Source organism: Ipomoea triloba, chromosome 5 (assembly GCF_003576645.1).
Source record: "Ipomoea triloba cultivar NCNSP0323 chromosome 5, ASM357664v1".
Lineage (NCBI taxonomy): Eukaryota > Viridiplantae > Streptophyta > Magnoliopsida > Solanales > Convolvulaceae > Ipomoea > Ipomoea triloba.
In genome coordinates, this window is record NC_044920.1 from 13,015,045 (window position 1) to 13,034,674 (window position 19,630).

Consider the following 19,630-nt stretch of genomic DNA (forward strand, 5'->3'; position numbering starts at 1 on the left):
GTGCTTGATTTTTTGACGATTTAGTTCCATTCGGCAGCTTTTATTATTGGTGTGAGGTATTTTTGGCATTTTAATTTTGAGTAACTTATTGGGATCCGATATGTAGTAACCACGCGCCCGGTATTTTTGGGTTGATTCATTTGTATCTTTCTCCGTTCGTAGGTCCGTTAGACGACGCCATTTGTTTCCTCGCATCGTGGTGTCTTCATTCGCTCGTCATTATTCACCTAGCAATGGTCGTCGGCGGGGATCGTAGTAGAGCCAAGCGTCGGGGACCACCTGCTCGGGAGAACGATCGAGCTATTTTTCCCCCTTTTGCCGGTATTCGCAATTTTTTTTTTATAGTGTATTGTGTTTATCTTGTCGTTTTTTTGGGGATTATGAACGTTGTCAACTTTGGGGGGGGGGGCGGGGGGGGGGTCGCGTTGCTGGATTTTGACCAAAATTTGTATGCGTAGGATTTTTTTTTTTTGGGTTAAATCCGTTTACTAGTTTGATTGGGTTTTTATTTTTTGTTACTTTTTATTCTCAAATTTGTGTTTAGTTTCATCATTATAGTTTTGTCCTTTTTTTGTGGGTTTATGCATGTTTCTCGTCAGCTTAGTCGACTTTTGTGTGGTGGTAGGTGTGGTTTAGTTGCCGGATTTTTTACCTGAATTTGTATGCATAGTGGTTTTTTGCTTCTTTTATTTTTTTATTTTTTGGGTTAAATCCGTTTACTAGTTTGATTAGGGTTTAATTTGTTATTCGTTACCATTGTCAATTTTGTGTTTAGTTTCGTAATGTTTGTTTTCTTATGTTTTTTGTCCAGTTGGTAGCCATTTCAGTTCGGGAATTGGAGTTCTTTTTTTACTTTTAGAATTTTAGTTTGGTTGGTAGGGTAGGGGTTGGTTCAGGGTGTTTTAAGTATGGAGAAATATGAGTTTAGGTTGGGGTGTGGGTTAGGATCAGAGTTTGTTCTGTGTCTTTTGCATATGGGGGTAGCTATTTTTGTTTTTGTCACTTGTTTCTTGAAAATGTTGTGTGCGTTGGTCAGAAATAGTGTGTGCATCATTTCTCTCATTGTTGCAATGTGTTTATTTAATTAGCTATGGTAGTGCATGTATTTTGGTATATAATGCACATTGTTGTTTTAATTATTCATTGTCTTACTCTGGAGGTATTAGGTTCTTAAATAGTTGTGTGCATGATTTGGTATGGGTGTGTGCTTTCTTGTAGGTTATTGTAGTATGGGTTAATTTTTAAAATTTTGTTGGTTTGCATTGTAAGTGGTCACTATAGCTCGGCTAGTGGTTATCTGTGTGCATGGGTGGATATTATTGTTTTTTTTTCAAGTAAGATGTCCAAAGTTCCGTGTTGTGGTTTCTATTAAATGAGTGCTGTGTTTTTTAAAGGAGTTTGCTAATGAGACTTTTCAAGAAAGTATCTGTAAACATTCTAACCTCTTTTTTAAATGTGTGCGTGATTGTGTGATGTTGTGTGCTTTGGATTTTTCAAGGATTTTTTGTGATTCTAATAATGTGTGTTGCTTGTATTTGTGTGAGCATGTATCCTAATGTCCCATTGTCCTGCTTTTGGATTCTTTTGTTGCTTAACTGTTTCCATGCCATGTCCCTTGTCCTTTTAAGTGTCTCTTTTTATCTGTTTTAGATGTCTTTTGTTTGTTATTTACATGTCACAGCACACATTTTTTGGACTGCATGCCCATAGTGTTTTTTTAAGTGTGTACACAATGTTTCATTAGGTAGCTGATGTACTTTTTTCTCCTGGATTTATCCGGTGCATATTTTTTCCCCATTCTTTGTTGTGATCACTATTTCCTACTGTGTTTTGATTTCCTTCGTTATTGTTATGAGGTCATTGATAATGACTCTGATCCAACATCAAAGAAGTTGAAATATGGGGAGTCGCTAGAGGATATGGTAAGTCTTGCACCATTTCACCCGTTTGTGGGTTTGTGTTCATTTCCCCCTTCACCCTATCCATTCAGAATTTATTTTTCGTTTTAATGTCTCCTTAATTCTTTGTGTAGAAGGATATACTCCCTGAGTTGTAGACTTATTAATCATGGGAGGTCGGCTATTTGTGCTGGTTTGGATATTAAGCAGTTGCAAATGTCCTGTCGGATTCAAAGAATAAGACCAATTGTGGAGTTTATCTTATGCGTCACATGGAGACATATATAGGCCAGCGAGTCCCCAGGTAGGATTGTAGACTTCTTAAGGGGGACACTAGAATGCTACACAAACTTAGGTTGCAGATTTGCTGTACATGAAGGAACTAACAATGTCGGACTTCAATGCGCACAAATCACGGAACCTATGTCGGGCGTACCAGTCTATCTCTGCTCCTCTTTCTACTATGTAAACATGCATTTTCCACTACGGTTTTTTGGATGATCTTACATGCAATTGTCTAGACTAGTTATTTCCCATTTTTTGGTCTGACTGTTTTTTGTGCTCAGGTTGTGAAATACTTCTATCAATCTATAATTATATTCACGCTATCTTTATGGTCTAATTGTTTGGTTTCAGCGCAATGTTGTATATACCTTGGTCATCTAATACTTTGAATTTATTTCATTCCTTTTAGACTATGGTTTTCGTTATTACAATCCCCTTTTTTTAATGTCAATCTATGTGCACAGTCGCATGCAAGTGTGTGCCGACGCATTACGTGTTTTGTACTGTTGAGAATACATGCAATTTACGTGTAAATATGAGTGTCGTTGTGTGTTTCCCCCGTTTGCCTACGTATTACAGACCATACAAATTTATATTGGACAATTTACTCCCAACTTTTTTCGAGTACGTCACATTCCTAACCCGTTCATTTCCGCCAACAATATAACATCTATCGCACTCCTAACTTGTTATATTCCGCCCAAATCAGCTGTTGCGTAGTGTTCGATTCCCTAGTAGTAATTCATCCTTCAGTTCATGCGTGCACACTACTTCCCCCTAACATAACCTGTGTGGATCATTACTGTAACAATGTGTCCACGCTATTCATCTTCTGTATTAACACATAACATTGTGCATTAAAAAATACAAACCACAATTTGTAGCCATTAGAACACAACTCCCACGTCACTGTTAAACACACAATTTAAGTCAATTTAATGATTTTAATGAACTTTCCCTATGTAAAGGCTCTATTCTATGGGTTTAACTCTTGGCGCACACACATCAATAATAACGTGCACACACCCGGAACATCAAACCCTCAATTGGTAGTCACCTATTGTATGAGTACTGGCATCAAACAGTTTGTTCACATATTCACACACTAACATTTCCCACCGTACATACTCATGCGCACACATGCACACACAATTTTCATTATGCGCACACACTTAGGTAGTCCAATCCTACCATACTTACACTTCCTCAATTATGGTGTAATCTCCAAAACAAAAAAAAATTCCGTAATTATTAGCATCTAAATGAATTCCCATAATTACCCTCTCTAACACTAGTATTGATTCCTTAATCAATTAATTTTCTTAGATCTAATCCGTCTATCTACTCTAATCCTATGGCCCATATTTTTCCACAATTTTTTTTTATATATATGAGCACACTCAGGTGAGAACTCTCACCCAGGAGAGAAATAAGAACTAGTCAAAACCGTCCATGTGTCCAGATCAATAATGAATTAGGTGTAATTTTAAAGAAATGACGCGGTGTCATTTTCGTAAATAACTCAAACTTTTGTACAAGTAAATTTGTTATAAGTGCAAGTAGCTGGTGCAAATTTGCAAATAAAAAGTGCAAGTAATTTACCTTGTTAACATTCGTGCACCTAGGTGCACCTAATTTTAACGTTAGGTGCAACTAGTTATAACGTTAGGTGCATTTAGTGCTGATGCTCAGTGCACATTTTACTTGCACTTGTAATACATTTTACTTGCACTTCTAATTCAATTTACTTGCACTTAGGTTTACTCTATGAAACTGCTACTTGCACTTGTAATACATTTTACTTGCATTTCATTGTTCAATTATTTACGGAAATGTCACCGTATTTTTTTTAAAAAAATAAGTGTTTTTTATCTAGACATGCGTTCTCACTTCTTTCCTGTGTGAGTAGTTCGCACTTGAATGAACTAATGCACTCCTATATATATATATATGTGTGTGTGTGTGTGTGTGTGTGTGTGTGTGTTTTGAGAATGATTTTCGAGAAAGTCTATGCTTTGAGATGAGTAAAACTATATGATGCTATAAGTTCCTCCATATCTATATTATGTTGTGAAAATGTTTATGAGAAAAGATGAGTTTTGTATTCCTCCATACTTATATTATATATGTGATGTAACAAAAATGAGTGATGGTGAGTGTACGGGTGTGAAATGTCGTCCTCAGGGGATTGGGGGTTATGACACATAATATGCAATCTTAAGCAACTAGGCACTAGCATAAGGAAATACACAAGAAGCTAAGCAAACAACAAGTTTATGGAAATGTTAAGACTAACACATATGGACAAGAGATAAATACAAAATAAAGAAATAGGACTCAAGTTAGGGGACATTATCATCTAGATGCTTTAACAACCTATGGGATTAGGGAAAACAAATAACCAAGAATCAAGCGGGAATGCACGTAAGAATCCTAGTCTATAAGTCACTCATGTGAGCAAATATACAAGGATTAGAACAAGGAATTGCCCCACTTTCGTGGTGAATCAACTCCAAGTTCTTCAAGCACAATTAGTATCTTAAACCCCTAATTTTCCCTATTTTCATAGAAGCAAATTGGGTTTATGCAAAAGGTGGCTTGAATTCATCACCCAACTCTCGTTGACTCCAAATACATGCCAATGAATGTGTACATCAATCATAAGCAATATATAAACACAAAACCTTCACAAACACAATGAAACTTAGGTTAGAGTTCTTCCCCTTTTTGCAATAATCACAAATTAAGCATCAAGATAGATATTACAACTCTAACTCAACCCCATAAACTAACTACTCATGATTAAATAGCATAAAGAACACAAAAACATAAGTAATAAACATAAATCTTGCAAAAGAAAGAGAATAAAGGAAAGAAAACATCTCTAGTGAAATGGATGGTAAATCTTAAAATCCAAGTGTTGAATCCTTCAATATAATCTTCAAATATGTTTAGGAACCTAAATCTAAACCTAATCTAACTTAGAAATATGAAAGGAAGTGAAAGAAAGTGTCTAGGGTTCGAACAGGGTAAAAAACCAGGGATAAATGAGTGAAAACTGACTTAAATAGGAATAGGGGCGGGTTAAAAATCTGTAGATCTGGGGTTCTCAAAGCGTCAAGCTAATTCAGAGCAAAAACGGTGGCATTCTGCCTCTTCTCGACGCATCGAGAGTCCTCTTACGACAAATGTCCGGTTTGCAGGCTGATTTTAACCCTTTTTTTTCTTTCGATTTCGGGTTTATAGTTATCATGAAAGTTGTAGTCCTTAGAGTCTTCTTTCTAATGGCTCAAGAATCACCTCATTTAGACATTCCTAGGCTGAGATATGGTAAAATACTAAGACGTTGACGTGCAGTGCGAGAATTATAACTCCTTGATTTTTTGCTTCTCTTTTCTTTTGGTACGCCCAAATGACCAACACCATTGAAACCAATCTTAGGCTTCATTAGAAGTGTTACATCCATCTCCATAGCTTCATATTTGGCTCTCATTGACTCCAAATGCATTCAAAATGCTCCAAAACCCTTTACCTCTCCTCATCAAAGATGATGAATTGTGCCTACCTGATCAAATGAGCAAAATAAAGATCATTTTGAACACCATTTTTGACACTTTATAAGCAAAATGCGGCTAAGCATGTGGTAGATGTGGGGTATAAATATGAACAATTATAAACTTATCGATATGTATTGGAAACAATCATTGGGAATGTTATGTTCTTGAAATGAACATTGGATGCAAAATATTTTATTGAGAAATACTATTTTAAGGATCCTCCACACTTATGCGTATTTTGGAAATGCTTTGAGAGAGTATTCTGTCTTGAAAGGCTATTGATACTTATACTATATTTTGAGTATGATGAACCATGGTTATAATACCTAGAGATATATTACCTATGATATGAATCACTCCCTATCTATATATACTGATAGTGTTTATTCCCTTCAATACGCTCCAATGTACAAAATATGCATAAACTCGTATGTAAAGTATAGTGTGGATCCCTAAATAAGCACTCAAATCCCCCTTTTATTCATTGCTCTTGAGTAATATTGAGAGGGTAGAGAGTATAATTCCTTGGGTCTTCTAGAGGGAAGAAGAGAAGGGAAAAAAACCCCTCTTTCATAGACTAATGACCTTTATATAGGCCTAAAATATTGACTGACTGCAAGATATTTGACCCGAACCGTTTGACACCGACCCGACTACAAAGCGAGGGTAAGAACGGTAAAGGGAGGTCAAACTCGAGGAATATTCCCTATCACATACTTTGGAAACGATTATGGGAAATGATTATGTTTGAAATGAGTGCTTAACTAATGATATTATGTTGAAAAGTGTTATTATGAAATCCTCTATACATACATACATACATACATATACATACATACATATACATACATATATATATATATACATACATACATATACATACATATATATATATATATATATATATATATATATTGGAAACATTTTGAGAAAGTATTATGCCTTGAGTGGCTTATAATATTTGTACTATGTTTTGGAAGTGATTAGTGATAAGCACCAAGAATAGCACTTATAAGGGGTCTTTATTAGATTAAAAGCGCATCGTTTTGACATCCAATTACAACAATTGCATGCATTTCAGCTCAAATGCGATCAATTTCTTCTAACAACATTTCCAGAAAGAGTTTTGAAGTATTTCACAGGTTGAAGAGGGATTTGAAGCTAAAATGGAGCAAAAGACGAACAAGTCAACATACAGTAACGCCCCACGCAGCCTCACACGCGTGTAGCTGGGCGTGGAATTATTCCAGAGAGCCACCACGCCACTCACACGTGTGTGAGCAAGCATGGTCGGGCTAAGGGTTATTTTGGGAAATTTGTTCCTTTTCTTTGTCACCTATATAAATCCCTTTTTGCCCAAAACCTAAAGAAAGGAGAAGAATATATCAGAAATTCATAGCATAGGATAGATAGATCTAGAGGGTTTTCTCCCCTCTTGGGAGAAAATTCCTTCCGTTCATAGTTAGTATAGATCAAGGGCAAGAGGGAAGATTGGGATTCAAGATCAAGGTTGTAAGATTCCCTTTTTCAAGGGGTGGTAACCATTCTCGTCAATTTCTAATTCAATACTTGTTTCTTTGAATTTCCTTTTCCTTTTCTTGTTTCTTAGTATGCTAGAGTAGATTAGATAGGAGATTGGTGGCCCCATGGTAGATCTATGTGGATATTTAATATTATTGCTTTGATTTGTGGATTGCTTGCTTGGTGGATGTTGAACTTGTGTGGATGATGTTCTTTAAGCTTTGTGCCTTTTGTGGCCACATTAGGTAGCAAACCCAAAGGAAGTGAGTGTGCGCGCGATAGCGGCCACCCACGAGTCTCACTCACCCACATCTCCGCTCTTAGTCCGAAAGGACAAGATCCGAGAGGAGTGGTAGACAAAGTGTTTGATGAAATGCCCCAACCGAATGAGGATGTGGGAGTCCAAAGTGTGGCGCCACTTGGTGATGTGCCACGAACTCCCTAGTTTATTCCACAACTTGCACTCGCAAAACCATCCAAAGATAAACCACATGGAAAAGCCTAAAGCCCCAATCTCCACTTTACTTTTCTTTATTTTACACAACCACTATCAACCTTCCCCTTCTTACAAATGAACCCAACCCTTAGCACTTTCGTAACTCTTTCTCTTCAACCTCTTAGATGCCAACACACTAACTCGGTTCACATTCGCCATCCTTGAGAGACACGACACTCGGGGAGTTTAACTCTTCGTTTTACCACTTCACCTTCACACTCACCATATACACAGCATCAATTAGGAAATGATTTATGGAATGGTTATAAAGTTTTGAAAGTATTAGATATTATCCTATTAAGGAATATGTTGATCTATATGGGATATTATGCTATGTTTTGAATATATGTAATATGATTATGATGCCTTGAAAATAGTGAATACTATTATCTTGATAAATCTATTAACCTATATGAAATATGGAATTATCTCGAGTATATTGTATTATAGCTTGGGTGCATACTTTATATTTGGAAATAAACTATGTTGGGAGAGTTTTATAATCTTTATATATGGTGCTGAGTTAAAACCATTTTAGCAAGTTATATACCTATATATATGTATATTTATTTAGGTTGGGTTACTTAGAGTAATAGTCAACTTCGGTGAAACCTTACCTTAGTAAGGTGTTTGTATGTTATGTTGGATTTGACACTAAATCTTTAATTGGGAAAAACTCGTGGTTTTGGTGTGAGTTAAGCTTCTTGGATTTCCTCCCTTATTTTGAAAAATCATCTCCTTCATTTCAGTGTTGGCTTAAAGTATTTTGAAAACCCTTTCTTTGAAAGCGTCCTTACTTGATGGATATTGTCTAAAAGCGCTTTACAATCCTTTTGAAAATGCTCTTTCAAAGCCTCTGGCTAAATGCTTTCTAAAATAGTGGTTTACTTAAATACTAAAGACCTATTTACAAAGTATATATACTTATTTTCTAACTAAAAATGTATCTATTTTACAAGGCAAAGTGAACCTTACTTAGCATTTTTATGCTAATGTTATTTGTGTTTTGAAACATTATTTTCAGGTTGAAGTAAGTGACTAATTTTAAGAGTGCGTTGTATCTCGAGGATGGTAATAGAAAAGCTCATTCCGGTTGTATAAAATTATTAGTGGATTAGAATTCCTAAAGCTATTTAATGATGTAGAATTGTAGATTTGCTCATTGAATTGTACATAAATGTTGTAGATAGATGAACTCCTTTTAGCCTGTGTGTTTGGGTCTAGTTGGTATCCCAAACGTGGAAGTAAGACCTCATTTTTTTTTTTAAAGTTTTGATTTCTCTTCCGCATTATATTAAGTATTTTTAGTAAGAAAGTTCTTTATTTTGAGTTAAGAATTTTGGGGGTGTTACAACAGTAGTAGTTGTGGGTAGTTGGAAACTCGCCGGACAACCATCCGCTGCTCGGCTATGGTAACGGACTGACCGGATCAACACGTTGACTCCCAGAATGTGCTACATTGCTATTTTGATGTTGCATGCGATACGGTTACAGGGAATGCTTCGTATGACACTGTGCTTCCTAATGTTGTCTAGAGCTTTCGTTGTGGCTACAAGCGGGCCTCTACCCAACTGCAATTCAGTACTCGTGGCTGAGACCTTGGCATGCAAAGAAGATCTATCATGGTTGAAGAACCGGAGCGATGTGCCAGTCCGCCTACACACTGATTATGCTATTTTGAAAAGCAATCTTGTTTTCTCGATTGAGATACTCTCCTACATTAGCATTGCCACTAAGGATTGTAGTGTTTTGATGAGTAGTTTTGACATTTTTTGGGTCTATTTTGTCCCTAGGTCGTCTAATGATAACCATAATCTAGCAAAATCATGTAACTCCTCATTGCTCGAAGTCTCGCTGTATTGGGACTCTATCCCCCTAGCTCCATCCTAGATTTTTTGCATTAATCTACTCAGTTATTTAAAAAAAAAAAAAGAAAGAAAGACTAAAGGGGTGTTTAGCAATTACGAAGTACCTGTTAACTGATAGCTGGTAGTTGATTGGGTTAGCTGCTTTGACTAGTTGGTAGTATTTGTCGATTGTAGAAATGTGTTTGGTAAATTAGTTATTTACTACTAGTTGATTAGAAGTAAAATGACTTATAAGAACATGAATTTATTGTTGAATTTATTTACTTAATCTTAAATTATTTTAAATTTGATATAAATTAAATCATAATTTAATAATAATAATAATAATAATAATAATAATATTATTATTATTATTATTATTAAACAGTAACAATTAAATAAAAAAATGAATTATGGAGCTTGCATAATAGGTTCCCTTTATTTTTTCTACATTTCCCACCGATCCCTCACATCTGTAGGAAATGTAGATAGGAGCCTTGAGACTCTTTAAGGCTCCTGATGAGAACGTATAATTGTGTTGACGAACAACAACAACATGTTACAAAGTCTGAGAGAATATATAAATATACACAAGTAGAGGTATATGAGAAATATGATAGTGAATCACAACATGACTCAAAGACATAGAGTCTTAATTAACACTCCCCCTCAAGCACAGGGCATACTAGCAACTTGTAGCTTGTCTCTAAAAAAAGTAAATCTAGGAGACTAGGACCAGGAAGAGCTTTGGTGAAGATATCAGCAAGCTGATCCTTTGTGGAAATAAAGTTCACCATAATCTCACCGGCAACAACCTTATCTCGAACAAAGTGATAGTCAATCTCCACATACTTTGTATGAGCATGAAAGATTGGATTGGCACACATATAGGTAGCACCAAGGTTGTCACACCACAACTTGGGAACCGAAACACCAGTAACGCGAAGCTCACGCAAGAGAGATAGAATCCATGTTACCTCAGCACATACATCTGCAAGTGCCTTGTATTCAGCTTCAGTAGAAGACCTGGCAACTGTCCTTTGCTTCTTGCAGACCCAGGAGATGAGATTAGACCCAATAAACATAGCGAACCCACTCGTGGACTTACGATCCTCAAGACATCCAGCCCAGTCAGAATAAAAAAATGCATGCAGCTCCCTGGAGGATGAGAACCGAACACAAAGCCCATAGTGAAGAATGCCTTTGACATACCGAAGGACCCGTTTCAGCTGCTCCTAGTGTTGAACCGTAGGTGCATGCATATGCTGACACAGTAGATTAACCGCAAAGGAGAGATCCGGGCGAGTAACAATAAGATACTGCAGGGCCCCAACAAGACTCTTATACCTAGTAGGATCATTATAGGGATTTGCTTGTAGAGTAGGGGACCTAGTCAAAGAAATAGGAGTAGACAAGGGTTTGCAATCAGACATGCTTGCACGTTGCACGATGTCATGCATATATCGCTGCTGAGAGAGCAGCAAACCATCACCACACCGCACCATCTCAATACCAAGAAAGAACCCAGGCTCTCCAAGATCTCGTATCTTAAATGTAGCAAATAACCGAGCCAACAACGAATCCACTAGGTCCTGCCTACTACCCATAACAAGGATATCATCAACATACACTAGGATAAACATAAAACCAGAATCCACAGAGCAATGAAAAAGAGAAACACTCGTCTTGGAAGGGACAAAACCCACAGATAATAGAAAATCATGCAATCGATTGAACCAAGCACGGGGTGCCTGCTTCAACCCATACAAAGAACGTCTCAACAAGCAAACATGGTCAGGATACTAGGAATTAGCATAACCAGGCGGTTGATACATATAAACAGTCTCAGACAAATTCCCATTCAGAAAGGCATTGTGCACATCAAGCTGCCTTATAACCCAACCAGAAGAAACAACCAAAGAAAGAAATAACCTGACTGTAGTGGGCTTGACCACAAGACTGAACGTGTCAAAGAAGTCCTGCCCAGGCAGCTGATTAAACCCTTTCGCCACCAACCGAGCCTTATACATGTCAATCGAGCCATTAGCCTTGCGTTTGGTACGAAAAACCCACTTGCAACTAATGATATTCATAGAGGGAGTCGATGGGACCAAATACCAAGTTTGATTATGAAGAAGGGCATTAAACTCCTGATCCATCGCCTCACGCCACTCCGAGTGTTTGACCGCCTGAGAGTAGCAAGTCCGATCAATGGGGCATACCTGAGCAGCTAAACCAGCAATAGAAGCGTGAGACCAACTTCGAGTAGCCATGGCATGAGGCCGAGTCGTGGGCCGAGTAGACTTTCCACGCGGCCTGCCCCGCGGCTTAGCAACTGGCACACCAGTAGACACATCCGTCTGTGGCGGGGAAGGAGCAGGCGCATCAATAGAGCACGGCTGAAGAACAGACTCAACCCACGGGAGAAGGCGCGATGGTGTGGGTACCTATTCAGTAGACTTAGCAAACGGAAATTTAGTCTCATCAAACCGAACATGCCTGCACACATAAACCTTATTAGTCAACAATTCCATGCATCTGTACCCCCCGGAAGGAATCTGGGTAACCTAGGAAGACACAAGGAGATGACTGAAAAGAAATCTTGTGATGATTATAGGGACACAAATGTGGATAACACAGACACCCAAACACCCGAAGGAAAGAATAAGACGGAGAAGCCTTATGAAGAAGAAAATAAGGAGTGGAGTTATGTAACGTAGGAGAAGGCATCCTATTAATGAGTCAAACCAGTCTTAACAATGTGTCTGTGTTTGCGCTCAACTCAGCCATTTTGCTCATGAGTGTAATCACAGGATTGCCTATGCAAAATACCTAAAAGAGCAAGAGTGGAATGCAACTTCTTATATTCATCTCCTAAGTCAGACTGAATAGACTTAATCTTGCGATTAAAAGACCACTCAACCATGACACGAAACTTATTAAATATTGCATATAGATCAGATTTCTGTTTCATTGGATAGTACCAAGTATAACGCGAATGATCATCAACAAAAATAACAAAATAGCGATAACCATCAGAGGATAAAATGGGAGCAGAACCCCAAATATCAGTATAAATTAAATCCAACACAACAGAACTAGAAGAGTCAATACGAGATAATGGAAAACGAGTTGACTTGCCTAACTGACAAGCACTACGATGACCCAAATTACAACGAAACACAGACTTAGGCCCACTAACTAAAAAAAAAAACATAAAACAAAACTAAGAACACGAACATGCGGGTGACTGAGACGATCATGCCAAGTAGGAACGGAGGTGCGGGCTGAAAGAAACGCATAAGGAGACGAATTAGATCTTGAAATTGGCTAGGTGTAAAGACTCCCAGAGCTATTGCCCGGCAATAGAATTTCCTTGGTTTGTATATCCTTCACAACAAAAAATGACGGGTGAAACTCAAAAAATACATTATTATCTATAGTGAATTTTTGAACAGATAAAAAAGACGTAGAAAGCGAAGGAACACGAAGAATATTAGACAAACGAAAAGAATGAGAGGAGGTACTAAACAAAGCATGGCCAATATGACTAATAGGAAGACTCGTACTGTCACTGACACGACGAGTGTCAGTACCCACATACTCCTCAGGAACAGATAACGCAACAATATCTGGCGTCACATGACTCGTAGCACTTGTGTTAGAAATCATAACTGAGGATCAGGAGGAGGTGCACTAGTATCATAATATGACAAATTAGCACGAGGAGTAACAACCTCATTAAATCTATCGTAACACGCCGCGGCGGAGTGACCTGGACGATCACAAATCTAACAGAACACACGACCTCCACCGGAGCCACTCTGACCACAACGGACACCGCAGCCAGTCTGCAGCTGCCCAACTTGACCGCGATCGCGCTGGCCTACACCACTGGCAACACCACGCTGCCCACCATGTGGCTGTCCTCCACGATGAAACCGCCGGCCACCACGCTGCACACTATAGGCCGCCGGCGACGCACCACCTCCATAGTCATCAGCAACAAAGAACTCCTGATGCCCCAGGTGATCAACAAGCTCCTAAAGCATGACCGGATCCCCGCGAACAGCAAGAGAAGACGTCAACCCCCTATACTCCGATCGCAACCCCTGAAACACATACATGTTCTGCTCATCGAGTGTGACCAGCAAGCTCAAGCTCCTCAATGATCAGCTTCGCACGTCCAATGTAATCCACCACAGACGAGTTTCCTTGCCGGAGACTATGGAGTTGGCCGACGAGCTTTTGAGTCCGAGCACGGGTAGACGACGCCATGGCCTGTGTAACCGTATCCCACAACACTCGACTGGTGCGACAACCAACCGCCAAAGGCATAACCTCATCCGTAAGAGAAGAGACGAGCATGGAGAGGAGAGCTTGGTCCTGACGACGCCAAACTGCGAAGGCTGGATTCGGCGACGGCAGCAGGGAGCGCGACCGGCGGACACAAGTACAGAATAGTTATGTCAACGTAACCAATCAAGTCATGACCAACAAGAAAGGGCACCGCCTGCGTCCTCCAGAACAATTTTTTTTTTATTTATAATTGAGCTTTATGCTGATGAAGTGATGGGCGGTAGACAATGAATTCACCATTGTCTTGACAGAAGAAAGAGCCACATCAGAAACAGTATGCTCAGACGAGTTCACAGAATCGTCAGTCATTGAGAACCTAGGCTAACTGATACCAGATGAGAACGTATAATTGTATTGACGAACAACAACAATAGGTTACAGAGTCTGAGAGAATATATAAATATACACAAGTAAAGGTATAGGAGAAATAGGATAGTGAATTACAACATGACTCAAAGACATAGTCCTAACACTCCTCATTAGTCGAGATGAGGCTCCTCTATATTTAAGCGCTCGACTCCACTAATTAGTTTATTTTTTTTAATATAATAATAATGAGGGTGTTTAGGGATAAAACATTTGTTACTTAAAAATGTTGTTTTCTTGTCGCGCTTTCAATTTTGACATTTTGGGGGTGACCACTTGATGTGATTAGTTGGCTACCAAACATTTATTTTGACTAATTGACTTGGTTAATCAATCTAAATTGATCAAACCAGTTGAAAATTAGTCACTATCTTAGAATTCGTAACGCTCTACGCAAAAAGTTCCTAAGTGTTGCATGCACTGTACTCCCTGTAAAGTATTGTGTACACTATGCTTTCTTAAGAACATACCATTATCCTAAGTATAAAATTTCTAATTCTGTAGTATAATTCAGTACAAATTGCTTAACATGTTTTTTGCGAGAAATTAAATAAATGGCAGCATTACTAAGTAAAGGAACTATACATGTGGTACAACATAAGCAGAAAAAAGCCAGGGATGAATCGCCGGGTAAGAGATTGCCAACTCCCATTGCATGTAAGGCTACCCCTACATACCTTGCATGGAAATAGTGATGTGAGGAGAGACTTGAATTGGTCATTAGAATAAGATAGATCATACAGGAATTACATTAATTGCTAGGTTTTGTTTTAACTAAGAACCTCAAGCAACAGGTGGATCGCAAACTCATGATATGACCTTATAATTCTTATGAGTCTAATTTTGATATCCAATTGAAAAATATGTTTCACATGTGCTAGTAAGAGTATATCCTTTAATTTGATGCCCGATAAAAATATACAACGATCCACCTGGCACATGAAAAAGACGAGACTTTAACACATTTTGAAGTAATCCTTCGCTACTAGCTATAACTTTTGATGTAATGATAAACGCTTGATTTAACAAGTGATATCAGAACTAGGTCATGGATTCAAGTCTGAGCAATATAATACTACCTCCGTCCCATTTTGTTTGTCTGATTCGGTTAACAAGGGTTTGACTGAAGTTATTTTTAATTCAAATTTTCATAATATTAAGTTTAGTATTAGTATATATATAAAATTTATATATATAGAAACTAAATTAAAAGTACTATTAAACACAAAAAATCAAATTTAAAAATAATTAAAAATTATTAAAGAAAATAAGCAATGAAGAAAGAGTTGGTTTGACCAATGAATAGTAAACATGACAGGTAAAATGGGATAGAGGAGTAACATTTAAGCTAAGACTGGTTGATAAAAGGGCTCTAAAGGCCAAGTCCAACATTGAAAAAAAAAAAAATACATACCTGTGATTGGGCATGCCCTATGGAGCAATGGCAGACGTGGAAGCCTGAACTGAGTTGGGTGATGATGATGGAGAGTTGTGGTGGTGTGGTTTCTTTGAGCTGAGAAAACGTCCTCCGGAACCCCTCACCCTGTTAACAGCGTGGAGATGGCGAGACTCGTGCATATATGGCTGCACTTCACTCAAATCAACGCCAATCACTCTTGGCATTCAGCTATATACATATAGGAACTTGAAAATCTAGCCAAGCATATATATAGGGAAAACAATGTATTTTTTTTCTATATATTTATATAAAATAGGTACTCAAAAAAAAAAAAAAAAATATATATATATATATATATATATATATATATATAAAATAGTAATTTTAGTATATACTTGTTCAATTATTAACGTAGCCACTATTGACCTTTAAAAAATTTTCAAAGGTTTTAGTTTAATTTCTTGTCAATGGCAATTTTTTTATTTATTCTTTTAATACTCAATCGCAAGTTGCACTTGCGTTTGTTGTTTACAAGAATACATACATGAAACTTAAGTAGTACTTGCATTTCTCGCATTTGTACTGACAAACACTAATACGACTTGCATTTGTCGTATTTTAGGCGAAAAGGTAATTGATTTAAAAAAAAAGTGTCAAATTCGTTTGGGACTTGCATTTTGGAGCAGAAGCGAGCTCAAGTCCCAAACGGGTTTTTCTTAAATTTCCCCAAAGTAGTTGTAAAATCATCCTATTTTTGCCACATTTTTGTCAAAAGCACGTAAAATACCAGTCAATGTAATCATGCATTGTCATTAATTAATTATGTAACAAATAATTTTGTAATATAATAATTAATTAATCATAACGTGTTATATGCAGTCAATAATAATAAAAGAAGGGATACACACCCACACCTTTCTAGTTTTGAGTAGTCTGTTTTGTGCCACAAGCTTTGCCCGCATCTGTCTCCTTCTTAGTATTCCATGATACTGCTTTGCATTCACAAAAATGAGTCCATCATCTGCAACATCAAATGGCAGCGGTAGCCGAGCACTTGAAAAACCAACTACCTCATGAGGCTGAACCAAACACACTACACATAATCAGATTCATTCGCCCATCACCCCACACAAAATAACTAATAATAGCTAGCTATGGTTGCAAAATATATATAATATTTCAATTCTAACCGAGTCAGTCTCCTGTGAGACCATCTCATGAATTTTTATCTATGAGACGAGTCATGTCAGGATGGAAATGTAATATTGTGCTGGAAAATATAATACTAATAAGGAATAAATTGTTTGTTACAAGTGTAATACTTTTGAACAAATATGTAATATTTTTAAATCAACATGTAATATTTAGAGCTGAATAGTTACTTATGAGAAAGAAATGAAATACTAGTCATGAATAAATTATTTAATTGTGACTTAATTATGAGAGAAAATGTAATACTTATGAGAAAAAATGTGATACTTTCGATGAAAATTTAATGTTTTTAGATCAAAATATACTATTAAGAGTTGAAGTGTTATTTATGATGAAAATTGTAATACTTATAAATACTCGACATATCTCGTGGATGAGGATCCATGAGACGGTCTCATAGGAGAATTTGTCTTTCTAACCACATAAAATTTTCATTGTCCTAGAAATATAAATAAAAAAAAATTGGAGAAAGAAAAATTAAAAGGGGAAAATAATTATTTTACTCTGCTATCTTTTTATTGTTGCAATTTACTCAACTAACTTTTTAAATAAGTTGCAATTTTAACCCCTGAACCTACAGTTAATCTCTATTAGATCAAATTTTTAAATTAGGCAGTAACACAATTACTAGATGAACATAAATCAAAGGACTAAAAATACAAATTCTTCAATCTAAAATAAAAAATAAATTTACATTTACTTGAGTTCCATAAGCGGTAAATATTAATCCATTGAAGTTAGGGTCGTCCCCGGAGCAATTGTAAGAAGAGTGAAGAATCTGAGAAGAGAAGGGAAACCAAAGAATTGAAAGCATATATATATCATCAGATTTATATTATAATCAAAAGCTCAATTAAGCTTAAGCCATCATCATATATATATCATCAATGGCAGCAGCAACTTACAGTAGTGGCTTGGCCTGTTTCAGCTTGCTGGGAGGAATTGGAATTGGTTGAAACTTCCAAATTGTCAACCAAGAAAGCTGGCCTCATGACTCTTTTGAACGTACTACTAACAATTGGACATTTTATATATATGATTATAATTATGGTAACACAATAATTCATAAATTAAAGGTTTTAATAAAGAAAAATATATTAAATAAATAAAGAAGCACTCATTGTAAAGTCAACCATCATCTCCCAAGAATCCAAGATCTATCTATCTATCTCTTCCCCAATTAATCCCCAGCATCAAACCCCATCAAGTTCTACACATTTTCTGTAATATTAATCATCAACTAATAACAACAAAGCATATATATCTATCCAATATTCCCCTATTCACACCAATTTTTAATTTGAACCAAAAAGAGACAGCAAAAACCAGCAACTTTAATTTCTTTATTAATACCTTATATATCCATCTATATATAATGCTCACCAACAAAAATACCCATATATTCAAAACCTATCATGCATTCAAGATTATATCATAAAAATCAAAAGTACCCATGAAGCAACTGTATGTATATATATATATATGTGTGTGTAAAGATACTATGTATTCAATATTCACATGCATGGAAAAGTGAAAATGGAATGGGACAGTGAGAGAGAGAGAGAGAGAAACCTTATCTTTGGGATCTAAGAAGATTAGGAGAAAGAAACAAAAGTGGTGTTTGTTGGGATGAATGCATGCCCCCTCTCCTAACTTTCTCTCCCTTTTTTCTTCTCTCTTTAGAAAGAAAATGTTTGTTGTTGCAGGAAACTTTGGTGCATCTTCTTCGTGAGCAAGCATATATGGTCTATGATTACAACATACAACTGCATATTCTCGATTATGGACTATGGTCCACCTTGTATCATTAATCATAGTTTATTATTATAAGACAGTAAATTCATTATGAAGTATCATTAACCATGAAGCATTATTATAATATTGCACATTCATTATAACAATAATGTAAGTTCATTAAAATGACATCAATTTAACCCAGTGGGGTAGCTGAAGTGGCAAGTGAGCTCTCTTTGTGGGGAGGAATTTTGAGAGAACCCGAGTTCAATTCCCACAAGTGACGATTCCCCCTGGACCAGCTCCCGTGCCTCCCGGAGCGAACGTGAAAGACCCTGTAAATTTACCAAAAAAAAAATGACATCAATTTTTCTACTATCGTTTACATATATTATTCTTTATTTTTTGTATAACAAAAATCAATACCAAAAAATATATTACTAAAAATATCCTACTGATATCTTATGGATAATGATACTTCTATTAATATATTTGCATCTTAGTTGTTTATTGATGAACTTACAATTTTGATAAAATGAACTTTCAGTATTGTAAAATTGAACCTCTAGTATTATAAAAATTAACATCTAGTATTCTCTTAATGAACCTATTTTAGGTTCATTTGCATTATATTATAGTTGCATTATTATTATAATGACTAACATTCAACATTATAAAAATGAACCATTTATATTGTGAAAATGAACCCCCAATATTTCATTAATAGATCTATTTGAGATCCACCAATATAGCGTAGTTGCATTGCATTTGTAAAAATGAATATACAATATTTTAGAAATAAATATTTACTATACATATTGAAAATGAACCTGACATATTGACTTAATATAATTGTATGTTAATTTAAAACATTAAAATAACAATACCAACATGGGTGCCATTTGAAATATCTTAATTAAATTTTTTTAATGATATAGTTTTTATATATTAATTTT

General features: G+C 36.4%; 1 protein-coding gene and 1 long non-coding RNA gene across 10 annotated transcripts; one reads left to right on the forward strand and one right to left on the reverse strand.

Moving 5' to 3' along the window:
* Positions 1-135: 135 nt before the first annotated feature.
* Positions 136-2,582, forward strand: LOC116021153. Its single transcript, XR_004098921.1, has 3 exons — positions 136-321; positions 1,857-1,922; positions 2,033-2,582. It is a non-coding gene; the product is annotated as an uncharacterized LOC116021153 (long non-coding RNA).
* Positions 2,583-5,132: 2,550 nt separating this feature from the next.
* LOC116020808 (nuclear transcription factor Y subunit A-6-like) lies at positions 5,133-18,624 on the reverse strand. Of its 9 annotated transcripts, none has more exons than XM_031261350.1 (6): positions 18,513-18,624; positions 17,846-17,951; positions 17,635-17,718; positions 16,643-16,807; positions 15,744-15,913; positions 14,784-15,006 (listed from the first exon to the last, which is right to left on the reverse strand). In XM_031261350.1, exons 2-5 carry the CDS (start codon positions 17,930-17,932, stop codon positions 15,761-15,763), a joined length of 489 nt encoding a protein of 162 aa, XP_031117210.1. In that variant the 5' UTR covers positions 17,933-17,951; positions 18,513-18,624; the 3' UTR covers positions 14,784-15,006; positions 15,744-15,760. The 9 variants fall into 9 exon arrangements, with proteins under 9 accessions (XP_031117208.1, XP_031117210.1, XP_031117211.1 ...); XM_031261351.1 differs by having other exon boundaries at positions 17,846-17,948; positions 18,513-18,604; XM_031261352.1 differs by lacking the exon at positions 18,513-18,624 and adding an exon at positions 18,294-18,423 and having other exon boundaries at positions 17,846-17,948.
* Positions 18,625-19,630: the final 1,006 nt, after the last annotated feature.

What these genes read in the sequence shown, in the direction of transcription:
- LOC116020808 (XM_031261348.1), bottom strand. Translation starts at nt 18,007, where the DNA reads ATGAATTATTGTGTTACCATAATTATAATCATATATATAAAATGTCCA. An exon ending in CTTATGGAACTCAAGTAAAT is followed by an intron (nt 16,808 to 17,634) that starts GTAAATTTATTT and finishes TGTTTGGTTCAG; the next exon opens with CCTCATGAGGTAGTTGGTTT. An exon ending in GACTACTCAAAACTAGAAAG is followed by an intron (nt 15,914 to 16,642) that starts GTGTGGGTGTGT and finishes AGTGAAGTGCAG; the next exon opens with CCATATATGCACGAGTCTCG.